Genomic DNA, 21,685 nt, shown 5'->3' with positions numbered 1-21,685 from the left:
CTTTCAAATTAAATCTTTCTCAGATTTTCTGCTGAAAATTAACTGCCTAAACTTTATCAAAAGCTGATCAGCAAAACACAATCTAACACAAGAACTTCTGGTTTAAAGCTACATGACTCTCAAGAGCCTTCTGAGCTAGCAAAAGGAAATGACAGGACTTTAATTTTGTGGTTAGTTGGTTTCCTTATTTCAGATGGGGTGGGACAACCCCTCAATGATGGTAAATACCCACGCCTTTTTTCAGACTGGTTTACGTGTTGACTCACGTGACCAACAGTGGGTCAACGACCATTAGCACCACGTTCAAGGGTGCTAATGGTCCCCTGCCATGTAGACCTCTACACCATTTGATTATAGAACAGAAGCAAGGATTAGAGACGAAATACCTTTGCAAACTTAATCCAGTTGCCTCTTGTTTTTTCAAACTCTCTGGCGACCATGACCTGGAGAGCTGTGAACCGACGCAAATATTTAAATCCCAAATCAATCATCTTGTGTTTAAAGGTTATTTGCTTCCCTTTCCAGACCAGACCATTAACAATTTCACTAGTGAATAACCCCAGGATACTCAGTCCAATGTGATATAAGGAAATGCCTGCAAAGGACCAGTTAAAATACCATTAAAAAAATGTGGATTTTCATACTGATCAGTTGGGAAACTTTTAAAACCTTGATTTTATCAAAGCTGCTCATTTACCTAAAGGGTAAAGCTACAGATGTAGACTTTAGTGTGTTCAGGTCAAACAAAGCAAACGATAAGAACAGCCAGTCACTGAAGTCTGTACCTAACTTTATTCAGATAAAACACACAGCTCACTTTCTGCCTCGGAGTGAGCAAACACATTTCCAGCCCCCTGGAGAAGCTCGTCTGGCAAAATAAATCAGAACAGTGGGAAAAAAAGCAGGTTCTTAAGACACATTCAGCACAAAAGCTTTCAAACACCCAGAAAACACACATTTGGTACCCAATGAAACAACAAATATGTTATAACATTCTTATTTTGCATTTTCTGAGAATAATAGGTTCATTGTATTACAGTATACTGAAATATACATATACAGCTGTTTTTGTGTTTAAACGGCCCACTAGTTTGTTTTAACCGATGACTACTGATCCCCGAAAAGCAAATTAGCACGTGAAGCAACAAACCGTGTGCTCCCGTTAGCTCCTAATCATGTCCAGAGGCTAAGCAGATTTTTTATTTTTATTTTTTTAAATCTAAAGACTGATTATTTCTAGCTAACCAACAACTACTGCCTGTGTTTTTGTGATGGTCAGCTTCAATTTGAAGAAACTAATGAAAGATGACGACTTGAAACACATTTGGCAAACTTTACAGCGACATGTCGGCGACTGTGCTCAAGAACAAATGTGGCGATATCACATCATTAGACCCACCTCACTGAAGGCACGTACAGTCTAGGAACACAAAAAGTACACCACAAAACACCATATAAACACACTACAGCTGTGAATTTTCACTTTACTGCATGATGGTCCAACAATTGATCTGCTCTGTGACAACCGCCCATCTTGGCGATACATTAAAAACTGAAAAAATATATTAAATATTTCATCTGCAATAGAAATCCTTATGTTTGGTTTTTTTTAAAGTGTAACTGAGGTGTGTACCTAAAAAAAACATGAGATTTTTTACTTTTAAATGGATCGTGTGCACGTATATGAAGCAACAAGGTGACAGGTAACAGTACAAACATGAGACACAACACACAGAAGCAGAGACAGACTCTTATATGACACTTTGGAAAGTCTTATGACTTATCAACTGAAGTTTTTTAAGCTACCACTAGGAGGCGCCTGAACTTAAAAAGAGCCCTGAAGATGATGTCAAAGTTCCCACATGCAGCTGTGGTGGATGGAAAGCAGCATGACAGATTTGTGATCATAAATATACAGCAGGACCGCTCCTTAATTACTCTTTTTTTTTTAAACCATTTTATATATCGTCTCCTTCAAAATGAAAAATGTATGTGCAAAAACCGTTTGCTCTTCTTTGAGGTCTCAAGTTCAAAAATCAAGATTTTTGGACTAAATTTTCTGCTAAGATATACACTTAGTATAATTGTAATAATACACTGCATTTGTGCTCTTGCCTATAATAAACAGTCTGAGTAAAATCCTGCTCCTTCCTTCTTTATGGCACATGTGTGAGAGAAGAAGAGGAGGAGGAGGAGATCGAGTAGCGTGGTGTGCTCATCTCTGCACCGTCTCCATCCGTCTTTAATAGGTCCAGCGATCATCTCATCTCAGCCCCGATTGTCTGCCGCTCCCAGATTGCTTCATATTGTGTTCGTTCGTCCTCCTCCATCTCCCCGTACAGTACTTTACTCTGAGTTTGTCTGTCCATCGATCATTCGATCTTCCCCGGGTCTATGTTGTCCAGATCAATATCTGGCGATGCCACGCAACACATGCACAGTTTCTGGGTGTATAGAGATATCGCATCTGTGTGAAGAGAGAAAAAGAAAAATCAGATGGCTGCTCAAGGGTTGCTAATTAGAAAAATTTGCCTTAAGTGTTACTTGTTTAAACTAGTCCAGTGTTAATAGTATAAAAAAGTAGCATTTCTAAACAGTAAGAGTTTTATAAATGTTGTACTATAGAAGCCTTTAGTGTAGGTGGGTTTTATGCTAAACTGAACTATGAAACACTAATTCCAATCCCTTTACAGAGAGCCATAGCAATTCCATACATTTCTATGGTAGCTATAGGAAATATGAGACTGGTATGCTACTTTAAAGAGTTGTGAGTAATAACCTAACACAGCCACATTCATTCACAGAGCTTTATACTATAGCTGTTGTCATATTACCACGTGCTAGCTTCAATCCTCTACCTTTGTACCTAGATTTAAGTTTCTTGGGGAAATTCTTCCTTTATAAACCAATTGGGAATTTGCAAGGAAGATAAAGGATGCATTTCCCCTCAAAGGGAATAAAAAGCTAGACTGACAGCTTGGCTAGCTTGTTCTAGCCTATGAAAATATGACACTGAGCTCTTGCTGATCTTTCTCAGAGCTAGACCACAAATGTTAAAGGATAAAGCAGTAATAGACAAGTGCTTTAATAAGAAGGCTATCAAATGTGAGTTTCAGAGTTCCCTCAAAGCAAACAAAACCTCTTCTATGATAGGCAGTGCAGTGTTTCTCTTACTGAGCATTTTTCCAAGGAAGGCTGGTCTGGAGCTGCGAGGCAGATGGACACAAATGTAGTAGATCGGTACCCCAGAAAGTGCCACACCAATCCCCACTAGAGAGTTGACAGTGTCGCTGTAGAGCGGCACCACCACCAGGAATAAGCTGCACAGGCAGTAGACTATTGGGAAGAACAAAGACAGCTACCGAGAGGGAGGAGGAGAAATGGACAAAACAAAAGGATCAGACTGACATGACTTTAAACATTGTCGCAACTCAAAACAAAAGAGGGTAAACAGTACAATACACTCACTATTGATGGGTAAACGAAAAAAACTTCACAGACCATGAACAACACTTTACACACTATCTTTAATGTATCCATTTACATCTTGTGCTCATTGGTTTATTTGTCTGTTCACAATCTGATGGGGGCTGTGAGCTGGATGATGTGGTTGGGTGGCTGCACCAAGGTGCAGTCGAAGATTATGAGATAAAAAACATTGGCTCACATTCAGAAACAAGACGTTCATACACACAATCTACACTCATCATCCTGCCTAATGCTTTATTTCTATTTTCATTTTTATCTCTGAGCTGACTGCACTAACACATCTGAGCTAAATTTTACACCTGTTTGTATTTCAAGCTCACTTTGGTTATTAAGAACATTGCATCATTTTTGGTACCTTAACGGGTCGGTGTCGATCAGGATCTTTGATGCGAAGGTAGAGCTGGCTGGCTATCGACAGGCCGATGAATAACCAGTAGTTGAAACTGAAGTAGTTGATTAACCGGAAAACATCTGGCACAGTCAAGTACAACAGAGACATGCCACCCTGTGAGAAGACGACCAAAAACAGACACAAATATTACGTTCAAGAGAAATACATTCATGACAAAGATGAAGAACCACAAAGATTTACATTAAAATAAAAAAAACATATTGGGGATACTTGCATTGAAAAGTAGGGCAGGAATCGGGGTGAAACGTTTAATATGGATCATACAAAGCACATTAGGTAGGTGGCCTTCTCTGGAACCAACGAAAAACAACCTGCGAGAGAAAATGACATTTCAATAAGAACTAAAGTCACTGTGCTGCTGATTGGTTAGTTGGCAATAGGACAAACAAAACAAAACAAAAAACCCATACATTTTGGGAAAAACAGAAATGGAGGCCACTAGATTTAGGAGTTTACCTCGAGGCTGCAATGATTGATGAGTTGAGGCCTCCGTAACAGGAAATCGCCACAGAAAGAGGAATCAGCCAACGAGCCCAGCCCAGCACCTCATCTGCAAATGTCTGAGGAAGCAGCCAAAGTGCTTGTAACTCCTTTTCACTTTAGTAAAAATGTGACTCATCAGTGCAGATGTGTGCCACTAATTAAAAGACACGAGAACTAATCCAACAAACTGGCTAATCTGCTTGCGGGAACCCCTGATGTTTCCTGCTACTCCCCTTTGTTTCCTTTTCAAGGGCGGAAGAAAGTGTAAAGCTCACACTGTTACAAATAATCAATGAGTACAAATACTGTCAACAAAAAAAACTACACAGATCACAGCAGTTTCACAGGACACTTTGTTAGAAAGGAGAGAAAGAAAAAGTTACCAGCTAGAAAGAGAAGAACAGCAGGAACTGAGAAAGATGTTATACTGTGATGCCACTTTAAAACCTCTGAGTGGATTTTCTTTGTTCATATTGTGACCTGAGCTGTTGCCAAAAGCTTGACTCGACAACGATGTGGCATCACTCATTTTAACCCACTCAAAACCCAAACATGCCTGAGGTGCATTATATTAGTGATATAATCAAGTTTAGGTTCAAACATCATCATGTTTTAGTGTGGCGCTGAGTTGCAAAGTACAACCAGCGCACAATGAGATTCGACATCATTAATCTCCAAAACCTGACTAAAAATTTTGCTGCATCTCACAGTTTCATTACAACAGGGCAGAAAACCCCTGGCTTAATGACAGAACATTAGTAAACCATTAAAATAAAAAAAAAAGAGATTAGCAAATACCACTGACAAGTACAAATCTTCCTTCTCCCTGCACTAATCACATCATGAGCTCTCCTCCTGTTCCTGTGTGGCGCGCTAACCTCTTTAGCTAAATGAGGTTCCTGTCATCTCGACTCCTACAGTCTTGCATGACCAAGAGGGAGTACCAAAGCCAGATGCGAGAGGCAGTGGCTGTTAGATGGACTCAGAGAGACGACAGTCAAACACAGGAGGGACAGATCACATCCTCCTACCTCTAAGAGGGTGAGCAGAGGCTGTAAATACTGGTATGTGATAGGGCTTGTATGCAGATATGTACACAAAGTGACTCTAGTACAGAGCTTTGGACTCACCACAGCAACAGCTTCACTGTTGAGCACTGTATCTGCGTCCATGACGACATAGTAAGCTATGTTGGTCAAGATATAGATCACTGTGACGATGGGCATTGAAATGGCAATGGACAAGGGGAGATTCCTGCAATGGAAAAATAGGAGGTGGCATCCATTAAGACTGTTAGATTTAAACTACTTAGCAATACAGCAGTGTGAAAACGTGTTTGCCCCCTTCCAGATTTCCTAGTGTTTTGCATATTTGTCACACTTACATGTTTGATGTTTAATATTAGACAAAGATAACCTGATGAAATACAAAATGCAGCTTTTAAATGACGATTTCATTGATTAAGGGACAAATGTTCAATCCAATCCAAACCTCTCTGGTCTCGTGTGAAAAAGTAATTGCCCATCTTGTTAAATTATGAATTAACTGTGATTAACTGCATTTTTTGGAAAGCTGAGTTCAGTTTCACTAAACACACTCAGGCCTGATTATTGGCAGACCTGTTGAATCAGGAAATCACTTAAATAGAACCTGTCTGGCAAGGGCTAATTATGCCACAGCACGCTAGGTCTAAAGAAACGCCTGACAAACAAACATTGACATCCGTCAGTCTGGAAAGGTTACAAAGCCATTTCTAACGCTTTGGGACTCCAATGAACCACATTGAGAGTCATTATACACAAATGTAGAAAACCTGGAACAGTGGAGAACTTTCACCACTGGGAGTAATCGGTAGGGGTGGGCAAATATGTTCGATGTTTCCACGTACGACGGATAAAATGGTTTTATCACAACCATCGAGTAAGAACTGCAATGGAAATATTAAGCTGTCTGCATGCAATTCACTGTGAGTTTGTTTTTCTCCCACACACTGTGAATGCATCATTAATAACCCCCTCCCAGATTTTCTACCTGGCGCACTGCCCTTAGCATGTGTGTTTATAAACTACCAGATAGGGAAAGATATGAGGACAGTGGGAGTTTCAGATGAGTGAAGGAATGAGACTTTCTGTGTTTTTTGTTTTTGGAGGCTATTTAAACATATCGCGATGTGTATCGTGATACAGCCAAAACAAATTTTGTGACATTTAGATATTCCTGCTGACGACTCATCCGGGATTTCACAAAAGAATGATGAGTGGGCCAAAATTCCTCCACAGCGCTGTGAAAGACTCACTGCCAGTTATCGCAAACGCTTAATTTAGGACTGCAGCTATCGATTATTTTAGTAATCAAGTAATCGCTCAGTTATTCCATCAATCAATCAAGAAATTAGATAAGAAATATTTTTTCTCTTATTATTGAGCAATAACAAATATACACAGGTTTTTTTCAAAATGAACTGTTGATTGCAATTTTTCAATCTGAAAAATGTTATGAAAGCCTCGAAATTAATCTGGTCTTGTCACGGTCCTGGGTCGGTGTCCCAGTGTTTTGAGTTTCTTGTGTCTCTGAGTTTTTGTATTATGCTCTTAGTTCTTTGTTGCCCCAGTTTATTCTATAGTCTAGCGTCTTAGTTTGGCTTTCTTGTATTCTGTTTAGTTTCTTATATAAAGCAATATAATCAGCATATAAACATTTAAGATGATAAATTTAAACCTCAACACTAGTGAGTTTGCGTTTGGGTCCAATTCCTGCCTGCACACAGCCGAAACATGATAGGTCTAGTACACCCCATGCCCCCCTTTAGATTCACCCCTGCTTCAAGCATCAATAGGATGGCTGCTCTTAGTTAAATTATACAGCTTGCTGTATAATTTAAACATGGTATCAGATTAACAATTAACAATTCACCTGTATATCTTAATACAACTTCTTGAGGCTTACTGCAGATTCTCCACTGTGTAAAGCAAACAGCGATGGATGGAGCAGCTATAAAATGTGATTTTTTTTCCATGTCAGAGTTTGTCATTACTTTTTCCCAGTAATGGTTTTATTGGCGATTGCAGGAACAGCGCTGCTGTTTTGGTTGCTAGAAACACATCTTCTTTCACTTAACCAGAGCTCACGTCTTGCTAATGGCTTCGTTTGCTCTTTACGGTGTGCAAACAGACTCCAGCTCCTCGTTAAACTGTGCCAGCATCAACATGACTGCTGCTGTTGTGTTACCAATGTTTGCGGGCTGTGTGGACTCAATGTTGTCAGCTTTTTTATTCACATGCTGCTCCTAAATTTGTTTGCATTGCAGGTGTGATTTTAGTCACAAATGTGGATGAAGTGCTCCCACTTCCACGACGACAGCATTGAAGCAAAGAATTTGTGTCGAGAATTTTTTTATAATCGAATTACTCGAATCATCGCAGCCCTAGCTTGCAGTTGTTGCTGCTAAAGGTGGTCCAAGCTGTTATTAGGTTCAGGGGACAATCACTTCTTCACACAGGCCCATGTAGGTTTGGATTTTTTCCCCACTTAATAATAAACACCTTCATTTAGAAACTGCATTTTGTGTTTACTTGTGTTATCTTTGTCTAATATTTAAATTTATTTGATGATCTAAAATGTGTGAAAAACATACAAAAAAAGAGTGCACAGAAATTCAAATGCCTTGTATTTCTGTGTGAAGCACTTTGTGATCTTGGTCTTAAAAGGTGCTATATAAATAAAATGTAACTTTACTTACTTCACAAACACTTTTTTCACACCACTTTATGTATACAAATCGAAAGCACAACCAGGAATAAAGGATTTTAATGATTACTGTAAAACGAGCATTATAAATACAAGATTGCGTACCTCTCTGGGTCCTTGATCTCCTCTGTAATGAAGTTGAGCGTATCCCAGCCAGAGTAAGAGTAGAGTGCTGAATAAAGGGCCAGGGCCATATCACCAGGATTCAGGTTGGAGTCTTTGAAAGAATCCTCAAAGTTCTGGTTAAAACCTACAACAACACAAGGTATACATTATAAATATATCCCATTTTTTTATTTTCATAATAAAGAAATATATTATTCAAATTGTATGGTGTTTTTTTTTTTTTTACTTTTCTCACTTAAGGGAGAGAGGAACAGTTCATTTAGCCACACAACACCCTAACCATGCCCACAGTTTAACTTTTAAATGACTTTGATAAATGTATTTTAACAGATTTCATCCAGCTGTATTTGTAATTACTATTATTGTTATCATCAATATTATATAAGCACCATGTTTTGAGCTTTAGAACATATGTTGTCTAAGGACCAATTGGTAGCCTTAATAGTTGTTTTCTAAATAGAGACTATTCAGGGATCCTACCTTGTCCCAGCCTAACCAGTCCGGCAATGATGATGACAATTAGAGCAATGACCTTTGCAAAAGTAGAGATGACCTGAAGAATGGCACCCCACTTCACTTTCATGCAGTTCACAAATGTGAGCACACCTGATGGAAAGAAAGAAGCAGTATAAAACTACAAAAGTAGTAGAAAACTACAGCTCTAGAAAAGCTTGCAGCTAGAGAATGTAGCTAAAGGGTACAAGTCACTCCTCCTCATATAGAACTGACACGGCACCACCCAAATACCACCGGGTTCATTCAGACCCTGTGAGGAACACCCCTGTAAAAAATGAATCTCACAGCGTGCTTCTATTAATTCCATCACCTGTCCCATCATCTGCTCTATCACTCGATGTTCAAGTCAAACCACATGCATAAGAAGCCCATTTCAAATGACACATTTCATATGGGCGCCATGCAAGTTATTCCAAATGCAGCATGCGTGTTCCAGTAGTGCTGCAGCCAATAGACCATTTTAAACACCTTTCTCCTGAATTTACACGTGGAAATCCATTTTAGCTGTTTTGCGTGAAAGATTCAACTGTCTGCAACTGATCCTCCTGCTTGCACAGGAGACAAAGATGCATTTAAGACTTCCTCCTAATTAAGACTCTCACTGTATGCACTGCAATTTACAGGGGCGTGATGTAAAACAGTACAATCTAATACAGTAAACAACTGTATATGAACTTTCCATTGCTTTGGTTTATAAAAAAAACCAAACAAACAAACAAAACTAATTTTTGTGTGTTACAATGCTCTATTGCCAGCTCTTTAACTGAGCTGTCTACAGAAATTAGCACAGAGGTACAGAAACAGATGGGATGTGGTGATGTGCAATTTTTCACCTGCTTTATCAGCACACTATTTTTGCTGGGGTTGAAGAAATCTCTCCCTAATTATGTCCAAAAAGATTTAAACCAACACTGCATGGATACAAGCTTAAAACTACATAACACACTTACAACTTTACAACATCCATGCAAACATAAATAGCAGGTAAAATAAATGATGTGAGTGATTAATAGCGAAAGAGGCTTACATATGATGACAGCAGCAATAAGACGGACGGCATCGTAGGGGGCTAAACAGGTGGGGTAGAAAGGCTGGACCAGGTAATTGGAGAAGGTCAGGGCTATCACAGCTTGACAAGCCGGCTCTACAATCATCAAGGATGTCCACAGTCTACAGAGACATTTTTTTCATCTTAATTATCGCTTCACGTAACGCTTACAGTAGGCAGGTTTAGTTTATTTACACTGAGTAATGTCAACCTTTGTTTCCGTCTACCATTTAATCCCAGTACAGCACATGCCTGAGTAGTTTATTGTGTTAGTAGAAGGGCTCAGCAGTGCACTGCTGAAACAACATACCGAATAAAAGCCAAGAAACCACCAAAGGCTTCAAGGATATAGGCATAGGAGGCACCAGATTTACGGATGGTGGTACCAAGCTCAGCATAGCATAACGCTCCAAACACAGAGAATACCCCTCCGATGGCCCACACGACCAGGGACATCCCAAATGAGCCAGTGTACATAAGGACTCCCTGCAGGGTAACACAGGAGAGGAGATATTAAATACACACACACACACACACACACACACACACACACACACACACACACACACACACACACACACACACACACACACACACACACACACACAGAAGGCAGTGAACCAGCTGTCATTTGAACAAATGTGCCTAGTGATCTAAGATCTAATGTAAATATAGAAGACTGCTCAACCCTAAACTGGACAGCTGTAATACACGTCATCAACAAAAACTGAAGTCCTTCAATTTCAGATTTCTTTAGTAATTAAGGTGCATTTTACAAAGAAAGCATTTAGATTTTACTGCTCTGCAACGTTTAAACCACAATAAAAACTCAACCACCCACCCCCCAAAAAAGGGAGAGACCTACCTTAGGCGAGACAAAGATGCCCGAGCCGATCATGTTTCCCACAATGAGACAGACACCATGAAGGAGGGAAATCTCCTGCTTCAGCCGCATGCCACTACCCTGAGACGCCGTGTCTACATCAGCAACCATTTTGAGGAATTTACAGCCTTTGGCCTCAGCTCAGATGAGATTGACAAGGAAATGATGGGAATGACAAAGTAGTCAAAGACTAGAACAAATAAGAGGTAGAAAAACTGAACAAAGAGGTGCGGGCCTATCACACGAGAAAGGAGGGATTGAGGTGTTGAGTGTCACTGAATGGCTCGAGCTATTGCATGTCTCTAACACTCATTGAAATCCAAGAGGTGCTTCTCTCGGACAATCTGTAAAAGAAACAAGCACACACTGTCTCACAGAAGGGAATTTATTATAATAGTAAACAGTTTTGCTGAGCAGATATGAGTTAAGTGATCCCAGTTCAGTATGTCATCATACACACATCTCTGTTATCTTCCATAAATGAATGCCTTTCTTTATATATGAAGTGCTTTGGGTTCAAATAGCACTGTGAGTGAAATGTTTCCCACACTGCTCTTTCCCATAGATATTACACATTAACTAGAGGTGGGAGTAGGGCTGGGCTATATCATACCGTTCACAGTAATACCGGTGTAATGTTGGGCAACGATAAGAAAATGAAATATCGCGATAGAATGTGGGTAAAACGCGCATGCGCAGTGCCTTTGTTTACATACGCACATGGCGGCGTATCTGTCAAATGTTTCAGTACGACTTTGCTTAGCTACGAACCCGCACTGCTTGATGGATTGTCGGAGCTTTACGGTTATCGTAGGCAGGAGCCTCACGAAGTGATACGTACAGTGCTTCATCATAATATTACCGTATTGTGTGTGTATAACCTCTTTTTAAGTTTTGTGGATATTATACATGGTTATGCTGAGGATATGTCGGCCAATTTCCACTGGAAATGCCTTTTGGTTAAACTGTCAGCAAGGATTTGCATTTGCACTGTTAATTTTTTATATAACTTTAATGCACATAAAAAACAGCTGCTTGTTTAAGTGAAAATACATTGATGTTTGTTTGTTTTTTGCACTAATAAAGTTGTGGAGTTGTAAAGTATTTTGTCTAGTGTCAATTATATCGTCAGTTATATTGTTATCGCAAATTTTCAAATGTATATCGTGATAAATATTTTTGGTCATATCGTTGGGAGTCACCTGACACCCAACAATACAATATTATCATAATGAAATGAGATGGTCAAGAAGACCAACACTGTCAAGAAAACCTGCTAGAAATGTTTCCATCAGAGGGAGTCAGTCTACTACTAGCCTGATATCAGTATGCAAATGAATGGGGTCAAGTTGGCAATTACATGCAATCAAGTGACCTGTGCAATCACCTTGTGATCAAAAGACTTGGTGAGTCTGAAACACTGCCAACCAACCTGTGGGCGTGGGCGACCGTTTAGTCACCATTGCAGAATGTGAAAATAAATTCAACACAATCACCAGGAAACAAGCAACTTTTAGTAGATTTCAAAGTGCTTTAACTCAATTCAAACGTGTACTGTAGAAAGAGGGAATTTATGACTTTTCTGTGCTTGCTGGAAGGTAGCATGACAAGAGCAACGACTGCAGTGAGTCCAGACATGCTTGCAGAAGTATAGGACAAGTATGACTATCAAATTGACATATGGACACTGAGCACTAGGGCTGCACGATGTTGCATAAAATGAGAATCACGGTTTTTTGGCTTAGAATTGAGATCACGATTCTCTCACGGTTTTCTTTTCCAGTATATAAATATTTATTGCACTTATTAACTGCACATCAACTTCGTAACAGTTGAAACTGAACATAAAAACAATAAATAAACATAAAAACAAATGTCTCACGTTTTGTGGTTGCCGCAAAATGTTGTACTGCTTGAAATTCCGTCTCCACCATTGCTCGACGCTGCGTGTATAGAGCAGGTAGTGCAACAATAGAAAAATAGTTGCGGGACGGCACTGTGTAGCGTTTGTCTAGGGTGTTGATCATTTTCCTAAATCCCTCATTTTGCACAGTGTTGATGGGAGCCATATCTTTGGTCAGGTGATAAGTGATAGCCTCCGTAATTTCTTTGTGCCTGTGGGAGTTCGACGGGTATAGGGAAGCGCTGTATAAGGTTCCCGTTATTGATGTTTGGGTGGTTGACCGGGACGGATGTTCTCTTGTCACTTTCTCATCATCCCTGACGTGCTCTCCGTTGTTTTTTCCCTGCTAATTTTAGCATCACACGGCACAGCTTCTGTATCACGTGGTATAAGGCTCCGCCCTTGTCATTTGTTGAGCAGGAAGAGTGAGCGCTTGTTTTCATGCAGATTACGTCCCGGATCAAAATGCGGTACAATCATCGTTGCCTTTTTTTTTTTTTTTTAAATCGTTGTCATTTGGAAATGAGATCGCACATAAGTATGAATCGAGATCGCGATTTTCTAACGATTAATCGTGCAGCCCTACTGAGCACTTTGTAACTGTTGCTATAAAACTTCATATTTAGCCATGTATTTTAAAATCTCGCATCTAGAACTATGTAACTTCTAGCCTTTTGAAATCGGATGATTCTTTTTGAAATACTCTGTATAATAAGAATGATAATAAGAATGTCATATATTTGATTAGCTGCATTTATAATTCCTATCTCTCTGCTCGTCAGTGCATCCAAGAACATTTCCAAATCAGGGACAAACAACCAACCAACAGCCAGGCTGTGATAACTACATCTTGTATGCGCTGGCTTAAAGATTTATATTTCCCTGTTGCAATATTACATCTAGCTTGCTCGCCTTCAGCAGTCAGTCACATTCTGGTCAGTACTGTTTAACAAATGGCTCCATGGTGTATCGTTTTAAACCTTTGTCTAACAAGTGAAAGAGTCCTGGTTTGATCCCAGGAGGAGACAAATCCCTTTGGGGCTGTTGCCAGTGGAACAACCCTCAAATCAACCATGAATAAGGAAACAACAACAGCAGCTTATTTCACAGGCATCCAGCTCCCCGAACTAGTAAATCTTGAATAACCAGCTGTCAGCCACGGGTCCTTTCATTCCCACGCGACTTTGGTTTTTAAACTGCAGGGTCGGACGACACGGTGCAATCAAAATGGAGCAAGTTCTACTTTTATTGCACCTCATTTACCCATTATCTGTTCTCTTATATCATCTGATAGCGCTGGCTTCATAATTCATCACTGAATGTGAGCAAAGTTTAACTTAATTTGCATATTTTAGATTCTAACTTCCCATACAGGAAAGCAGTGCCTCGCTCACTCTCTCCTCTCATCAGTGTGTATTCACAGAGAAAAAGAGATCTAACCTTACATAATCCTGCCGCTTTGTCTGTAGCACACCGTGTGCTTCATAAGCAGGTGCTATGTTACTAAAAAGTGAAGCAAACTACTCATCCCGCCTCCTTCAGCCTGGATCAGTTCATGGGAAGAGGCACTCAAAGCAAGCGTTGGACTGAAACACTGAGCCAAATCAAATTTCACCTTTACTAACTAAACACATCTTTCTTGGAAGCACATGCACAAATACATTAAAGCACTATGAAGAGCTCCATGAGTTGGATCCCCAGGAAGAAACAACACTCATATTACACTGAAGATATATAACATGGAAGAAAACTTTAAATATGTTCACTGAGGGTATCCAATGGTGTAACAACTGAAAAAAAATAGGTTTCGATGTGTTTCGAAACTGAACCACAGAAACAATGCACATTAAATCTTTGTGGCTCCCAACATCATCACCATCCCAATGTTTTTATGTGTCTAATATAGAAGACAGACGTTTGATGCCCTTCCAATTAAAATGACATTCTGATTGGAAGCGTGCTGTACTCTCAGCCATCAGCTTTTGGTGCAACTTTACCTTAATCTTTCAGTCAAAAAAAAGTAGATAAAAAGATTAATTTAAGCAATGTGTTTATTAAATGTGTGTAATTGTTGACAACTCCTTGGATTTTGAATCAGCTCTGTAGGTCTATATTCCCCTTTTAAATCATGTCTGAGGTATTTCATGGTTTTTGTCAAGTCCACTGTGAACTTTTTTTTTCCCATTTTAATCTTGTTGTTTGTTTATATTGCCAGCTATTGCTGTTCCAGTGAGAGTGTGAAGTGGTTAGAATGAGATATGCACCCCCAAGTCTGAGGCCATGGTCCTCAGCTGGAAAAGTGTGGAATGCCCACTCCGCGTCAGGGGCGAGTTACTCCACAAAGTTGAAGAGGTTAAGTATCTAGTGGTCTTGTTCGCGAGTGAGAGGAGAGGGAGATCAACAGACGGAATAGTGCTGCGGCTGCAGTGATGCGGAAACTGTACCGATCTGTCAAGGTAAGGAGCGAGCTGAGTGTAAAAGCAAAGCTCTTGATTTACCAGTTGAGCTATGTCTCTACTTATACTCATGGGCTTTGGGTAGTGACTGAAAGAAAGGGATCCTAGACATAAGCAGCGGAAATGAGGTTTCTCTGATGGGTAGCTGGCCTCTCCCTTAGAGATAGAGTGAGGAATTCGGCCATCTGGGATAGGCTCAGAGTAGAGCCACTGCTCCTCCGCATCAAAAGGAGCCAGATGAGGTGGTTTGGACATCTAACAAGGATGCCTCCTGGGTGAGGTGTTCTGGGCATGATCCATCAGAAGGAGGCCCTGGGGCAGAAACAGGACACACTGAATAGATTATATCTCTTGCTTGGCCTGGGAACGCCTCTGTGTTCACCCAGTGAAGCTTAAGGAGATGACTGGGGAGAGGGAGTTCTGGGATTTTGGATGGACTTTATGGATGGATGGGTGTTCCTATGTGCAGATTTTCCATCTTTTGAAACCTCAAATGTTAATACTACCATAACTTGAAACCACTTTGGGTCAACTATAATAACAGCAGCAACCTTACATAATTTGACAAAGCTAAATCTCCTGAATATCCCTTTTTTTGTTCATCTTAAATAGAGCAGGGCGATATGGCCAAAAATATTTATCACGATATATATTTGAAAATTTGCGGTAACGATATAACCGACGATATAATTGATGCGAGACAAAATACAACTCCACAACATTACTAGCGCAAAAAGACAACCTTCCATTTATTTTCACTTAAACAAGAAGCTGGTTTTTATGTACATTAAAGCTTTATAAAAATGTAACAGTGCAAATGCAAATTCCTTGCTGAAAGTTTAACCAAAAGGCATTTCCAGTAGAAATGGGCTGACATATCCTGAGCATAACCATGTATAATATCCACTGAAGTTAAAAAGAGGTGCTTTGCAACATTAAACTGCAGTGTGCAGTACGTATTTTTCGGACCATAAGGTGCACGGGATTATAAGGCACATTAAGCGAAACAAAGCAGTCAGATAAATCAAACTTTATTAAACTCATTCTTCTTGCTTCCTCCACTTCTGTACCATTGATTCATTAATGTTGAATTCTCTGGCAGCTGCTCTATTCCCATGTTGCTGCAGTATATTAATGACTAACCTCGTATTGTGGATGGATTATCTCAGTTGTTCTCCTGACTGAAGTTTGGTCCGTTTACAGCATCCTGCCATGCGATTGCATTTGTCTCTAACCATGAAGAACCTTCACGTTAACTTTTATAAGTGGAAAAGTGTTAGTGTTCGTCCTCCAGCTTCACTGTTTATGTTATGCTAACATACAGTGGGGCAAAAAAGTATTTAGTCAGCCACCGATTGTGCATGTTCCCCCACCTAAAATGATGACAGAGGTCAGTAATTTGCACCAGAGGTACACATCAACTGTGAGAGACAGAATGTGAAAAAAAATCCATGAATTCACATTGTAGGATTTGTAAAGAATTTATTCGTAAATCAGGGTGGCAAATAAGTATTTGGTCAATAACAAAAATACAACTCAATACTTTGTAACATAACCTTTGTTGGCAATAACAGAGGTCAAACGTTTACTATAGGTCTTTACCAGGTTTGCACACACAGTAGCTGGTATTTTGGCCCATTCCTCCATGCAGATCTTCTCAAGAGCAGTGATGTTTTGGGGCTGTCGCCGAGCAACACGGACTTTCAACTCCCGCCACAGATTTTCTATGGGGTTGAGGTCTGGAGACTGGCTAGGCCACTCCAGGACTTTCAAATGCTTCTTACGGAGCCACTCCTTTGTTGCCCGGGCGGTGTGTTTTGGATCATTGTCATGTTGGAAGACCCAGCCTCGTTTCATCTTCAAAGTTCTCACTGATGGAAGGAGGTTTTGGCTCAAAATCTCACGATACATGGCCCCATTCATTCTGTCCTTAACACGGATCAGTCGTCCTGTCCCCTTGGCAGAAAAACAGCCCCATAGCATGATGTTTCCACCCCCATGTTTCACAGTAGGTATGGTGTTCTTGGGATGCAACTCAGTATTCTTCTTCCTCCAAACACGACGAGTTGAGTTTATACCAAAAAGTTCTACTTTGGTTTCATCTGACCACATGACATTCTCCCAATCCTCTGCTGTATCATCCATGTGCTCTCTGGCAAACTTCAGACGGGCCTGGACATGCACTGGCTTCAGCAGCGGAACACGTCTGGCACTGCGGGATTTGATTCCCTGCCGTTGTAGTGTGTTACTGATGGTGACCTTTGTTACTTTGGTCCCAGCTCTCTGCAGGTCATTCACCAGGTCCCCCCGTGTGGTTCTGGGATCTTTGCTCACCGTTCTCATGATCATTTTGACCCCACGGGATGAGATCTTGCGTGGAGCCCCAGATCGAGGGAGATTATCAGTGGTCTTGTATGTCTTCCATTTTCTGATGATTGCTCCCACAGTTGATTTTTTCACACCAAGCTGCTTGCCTATTGTAGATTCACTCTTCCCAGTCTGGTGCAGGTCTACAATACTTTTCCTGGTGTCCTTCGAGAGCTCTTTGGTCTTGGCCATGGCGGAGTTTGGAGTCTGACTGTTTGAGGCTGTGGACAGGTGTCTTTTATACAGATGATGAGTTCAAACAGGTGCCATTCATACAGGTAACGAGTGGGGGACAGAAAAGCGTCTTACAGAAGACGTTACAGGTCTGTGAGAGCCAGAGATTTTCCATGTTTGAGGTGACCAAATACTTATTTGCCACCCTGATTTACGGATAAATTCTTTACAAATCCTACCATGTGAATTCATGGATTTTTTTTCCACATTCTGTCTCTCACAGTTGAAGTGTACCTCTGGTGCAAATTACTGACCTCTGTCATCATTTTAAGTGGGGGAACTTGCACAATCAGTGGCTGACTAAATACTTTTTTTCCCCACTGTAGCTGTGTCGCTAGCGATCACGTAGCACATCATTATATACCAGCTAGCCCAACTTCAGTAACCCTGCAAACGTCGCTGCTGTTTAGTTTCCTGTCTTCATTTATGTTGGAAGTGATAGCAGAGCTGTACGTTTGATTTTTTTCAGAAATCTCTCAGTCAGAACATGCAATATCATGCTTAGGTAACTAGCGAAACTAGCGAGCTAACTTCCGCTAGCTTCCTGCTAACTTCTAACTCCGTTAAATGTAATAACTTTTGTTTTCATGGATGCCTGGAAGTTAAACTTTATAGTTACACCTGGTAAAGCAGCAATGCTGATCGTTTTATTAAAGATGAAAGAATTTAGACAGTTTTTAACTCTAAGTGATGCTGCAGTGTTGTTTGACCTGAAGTATACGGAGTTTAGGACCCAGATTACTCCCAGATTTAAGAGCATCTCAGTCCGACAAATACGACAATAACGACGGCCGCTTGCATGTTCTGCAAAAAAATGTGCTTTGTTGTGTATCTGATGGACAAACACCAAACCAGTTCCACATCACGGAAGTTGCACCATTTTTACAAACCAATTCTGGTTCATCTGTTTCACTCAACAATCGGCCATGTGCGTATGAAAACAAAGGCACTGCGCATGCGCGTTTTACTCCCATTCTATCGCGATATTTCATTTTCCTATCGTTGCCTAACATTATACCGGTATTACCGTGAACGGTATAATATGGCCCAGCCCTAATCTTAAATTTACTCAATTTAATAACAAACATTTCATTGCTTTTCTCTATTGGATGCAGTGTTTTTGGTGAAACCAACAAGCAACGTTGAGCATTGCTCATTAGTAAAGTTGATTACTGCCTAAAATGATAAGTCTGAAATCATCTGAAAGTAAGGAGCAATCATCTTTTCAGAAAATAATTTTTTTGGATGTCACAACTGGACCTTCTGGTCTGAGGAGGTCTGGCGCCATGTGTCCCGTTATTGGTCCAATGAAATTATGCTAGCATCTGTTCGTTAAGGTAATGCAGATGCTCCCCCCCCCATACCACAGCCTCAAAACCCATCTCTAGGGGAAATGGTTATGCTCACCAAAATAACATTTTCTGTGAATTTATCCCATGTTCATAAGAACAACAGAATAGTAACTCGATTAAACTATCAGTGTCAAGAACAAGACCGTGTAGAAGAAACCTGATGTACAAGTCAACCTCCATATGGAGTTACTGTGAGTGTAATGTATGAATCAAAATGCACAAAATGATTACGTAGGCCTCATAACAGCAAAGACACACAATGCCTGACACTGACACCTTACTGCTATTAAAGTCTGGATATCGCTTTACTGAAATGTTCATTCCTTAGACATCTAGTAGGAAATATAAAACCATCAGCATGAATGCCTTGTGCCATGTTTAAAATCCATTTTGAACACTATTCTAGACCTTTCTGCAACTCATAAATATCGCCAATAAGTTTAACATAGCAAAGTGTTCATTCTTTATGTGTTCCCATCTCTTTCCCTTCATACTCAAGTGAAGCTGCACTTACTCAACTTTAGTTTTTTAACTGTACAAAGTGAATACATTTACCCCACTTACACTTTAAGATAATTCTGATAACATAGAAAACACTCCACTGCACACTCATCTCTGAACTCAAAACAAGAATCTGATCCTCTTTCTGTTATTAAGTCTTTATACTTCAGGGGGGAATCTATGTTGTAGCTATAGCAAAGCCCCTACAAAAACCGACCAACATAACATGCAGCATAACTTAACATGCGCCTCTCCGAAAATGTAACTACATGATAACAATAACTGGCTCTATATAGGGGTTAATAATCATAGTATCAATATAAGGACTCACAAATATTATTCATTCTTATTCACAAATCCTGGGAGCAGATTGCTGAAACTATTGGAATGGAGGTGAGTGAATGTGTTCACATTGAGAGGAAACTGGGTGGACACAGAAGACCCGCCTAAATAAGGGCCAAAGCTGTTGTCTGTTTTCTGAGACATCTACTAAATGATGCTCAGGATGTTGCAAGAGTCTGTTTTGTGGTCAGGCAGGTCTGACGTTAGGTAGCAATGTGAGTGTGGAGTTGGACTCTAACAGAGGTTTGGGAAATAACGATGCTGCCCAAGTTATTGTCGGTATCGCAGAACTGGCTATTATGCAATAATGCTTACGCTGTGTGGACCGTGCAGCATGTATTTTTTTTTTTAGTTTGCTGATTGTTAAAGGTTTTATACTCAGCATCTGCTCTGTGCATAGTGAACACCACGTCGGATTTTAATAATAGCACTTGAGGCACGTCGGGCTCGTTAAACGCATGTTTAAACTGTTGGAGGAGTTTTTGTCGCTGATTTTACGCTGTATTCATTTATTGAATCCTGACGCAAACTTGCTAGCGACTTACATTTCCTTTCACTCTCGACTCCGTCATTTTCCGCATGTTAAGTGAGAAAGGGCGAATGCAAATTTCAGACCTAGCTTTTAAAGGAAGTACAACTTCCACTAGTACTCCCAACTCAGTTTAAAAGTAGTGGTGATTGTAAACCCTTCTAGCCTATGATCCAGATAACTTCCCGCTATTAAAAAAGGCCGGCAGAGAAGATTAGACCGACTTCTTTGCCTTTTGTGTCATTACGACTCCGAGCAGTGTAGCTCTGCGCGCTTCCGCACGGGGCATCCACCATTCTGTAAGGCACACAAAAAGCAATGTAGTCACTAATTAGTGGTTCATCTCCGATATTAGCCATAGGCGGGAATGTTCAACACGCAATTGTTTAGTTTCAGCCACCAAATTATACCACATCAACCGCAAAACGCGCTCGCGCCCTGTTAACACGCAAAGGCAACGGTTTTTGTTACCAATGATTAGGAATGATAGCTCTGTTAGCCCCGGCCCGACGCACACTCAGTGAAAGAGGAGAGGGGTGAAAAGCGCGTCTTGTCTCGCCTACTTTAAATCTCCAGCTCACACTGTTATGTAAACGAAACACTCAGTCACCATGTAAGAAGAGTCCGCATTAAACTAGTTGCCGGGCGGCTCCACGTGTGCCAACAGAGCTAATGACGACGAACACGCATGATGCTGCAGATGTACATGCTAGCATTAGTGTGCGCGTGAAAGACACGTAGCGACGGTTAACTTCGACTGAAACGACTCCTGTCCGCGTGCCCACCTAGTCTCTACATCTACAAAGGTAGTGAAACCTCTACTGTGAAGTCAGGCAATTTACCTTTTAGCTGAAGCGAGCGGTGACTCAAGGACCGTCCTTGGGATTTCCAGTCACCAACTTGTGCCGCTCCACATTTTAGGCAAGCAACATCTGTAGCTGGCTCCTCCTAGCCAACCTCCCACCATACGTGACCCTACGTTCAAAAGCAGAAGCCTTTCTGTGAACAGCAGAGAACATTGCATAAGATACTTTAATAAATAACAGAGGAAATAAAGTTCATCGCGTGTCGCTTCTCACCCTATTGTTAGCATTTCGGGTGAGCGATGATTTGATCTGTTTGAAGAGTAGACAGTAAGACAGTTGAAGCTCTGTCAAGCAATGAAAATGGATTTTTTTTCTTTAGATCTGGAGACTGTGGGTGGGTACACTGTAGTCATAAAAGATGGACCAGTAATCATATAGACTGTAGTTTTTTATGTAACGTTTAGTTGATTTTAAAGGGCTCAAAGTGTGCC

The 21,685-nt window shown here is 40.6% G+C and overlaps 1 protein-coding gene across 1 annotated transcript; it reads right to left on the bottom strand.

Annotated features, from left to right (window-relative positions):
* Positions 1-769: 769 nt before the first annotated feature.
* LOC146643821 (Y+L amino acid transporter 2) lies at positions 770-21,382 on the bottom strand. The gene is made up of 12 exons (XM_085395160.1): positions 21,231-21,382; positions 10,687-11,048; positions 10,132-10,307; positions 9,801-9,943; positions 8,738-8,863; positions 8,237-8,381; positions 5,515-5,638; positions 4,358-4,461; positions 4,116-4,212; positions 3,845-3,994; positions 3,175-3,358; positions 770-2,467 (listed from the first exon to the last, which is right to left on the bottom strand). Exons 2-12 carry the CDS (start codon positions 10,813-10,815, stop codon positions 2,373-2,375), a joined length of 1,473 nt encoding a protein of 490 aa, XP_085251286.1. The 5' UTR covers positions 10,816-11,048; positions 21,231-21,382; the 3' UTR covers positions 770-2,372.
* Between the last annotated feature and the right edge of the window lie 303 nt (positions 21,383-21,685).

This window comes from Rhamphochromis longiceps, linkage group LG22, assembly GCF_057381845.1.
Source record: "Rhamphochromis longiceps isolate RC_006_pf linkage group LG22, R_longiceps_female_GT1.1, whole genome shotgun sequence".
NCBI classification, from domain to species: Eukaryota; Metazoa; Chordata; class Actinopteri; order Cichliformes; family Cichlidae; genus Rhamphochromis; species Rhamphochromis longiceps.
This window is presented reverse-complemented; position numbering and strand designations above follow the sequence as displayed.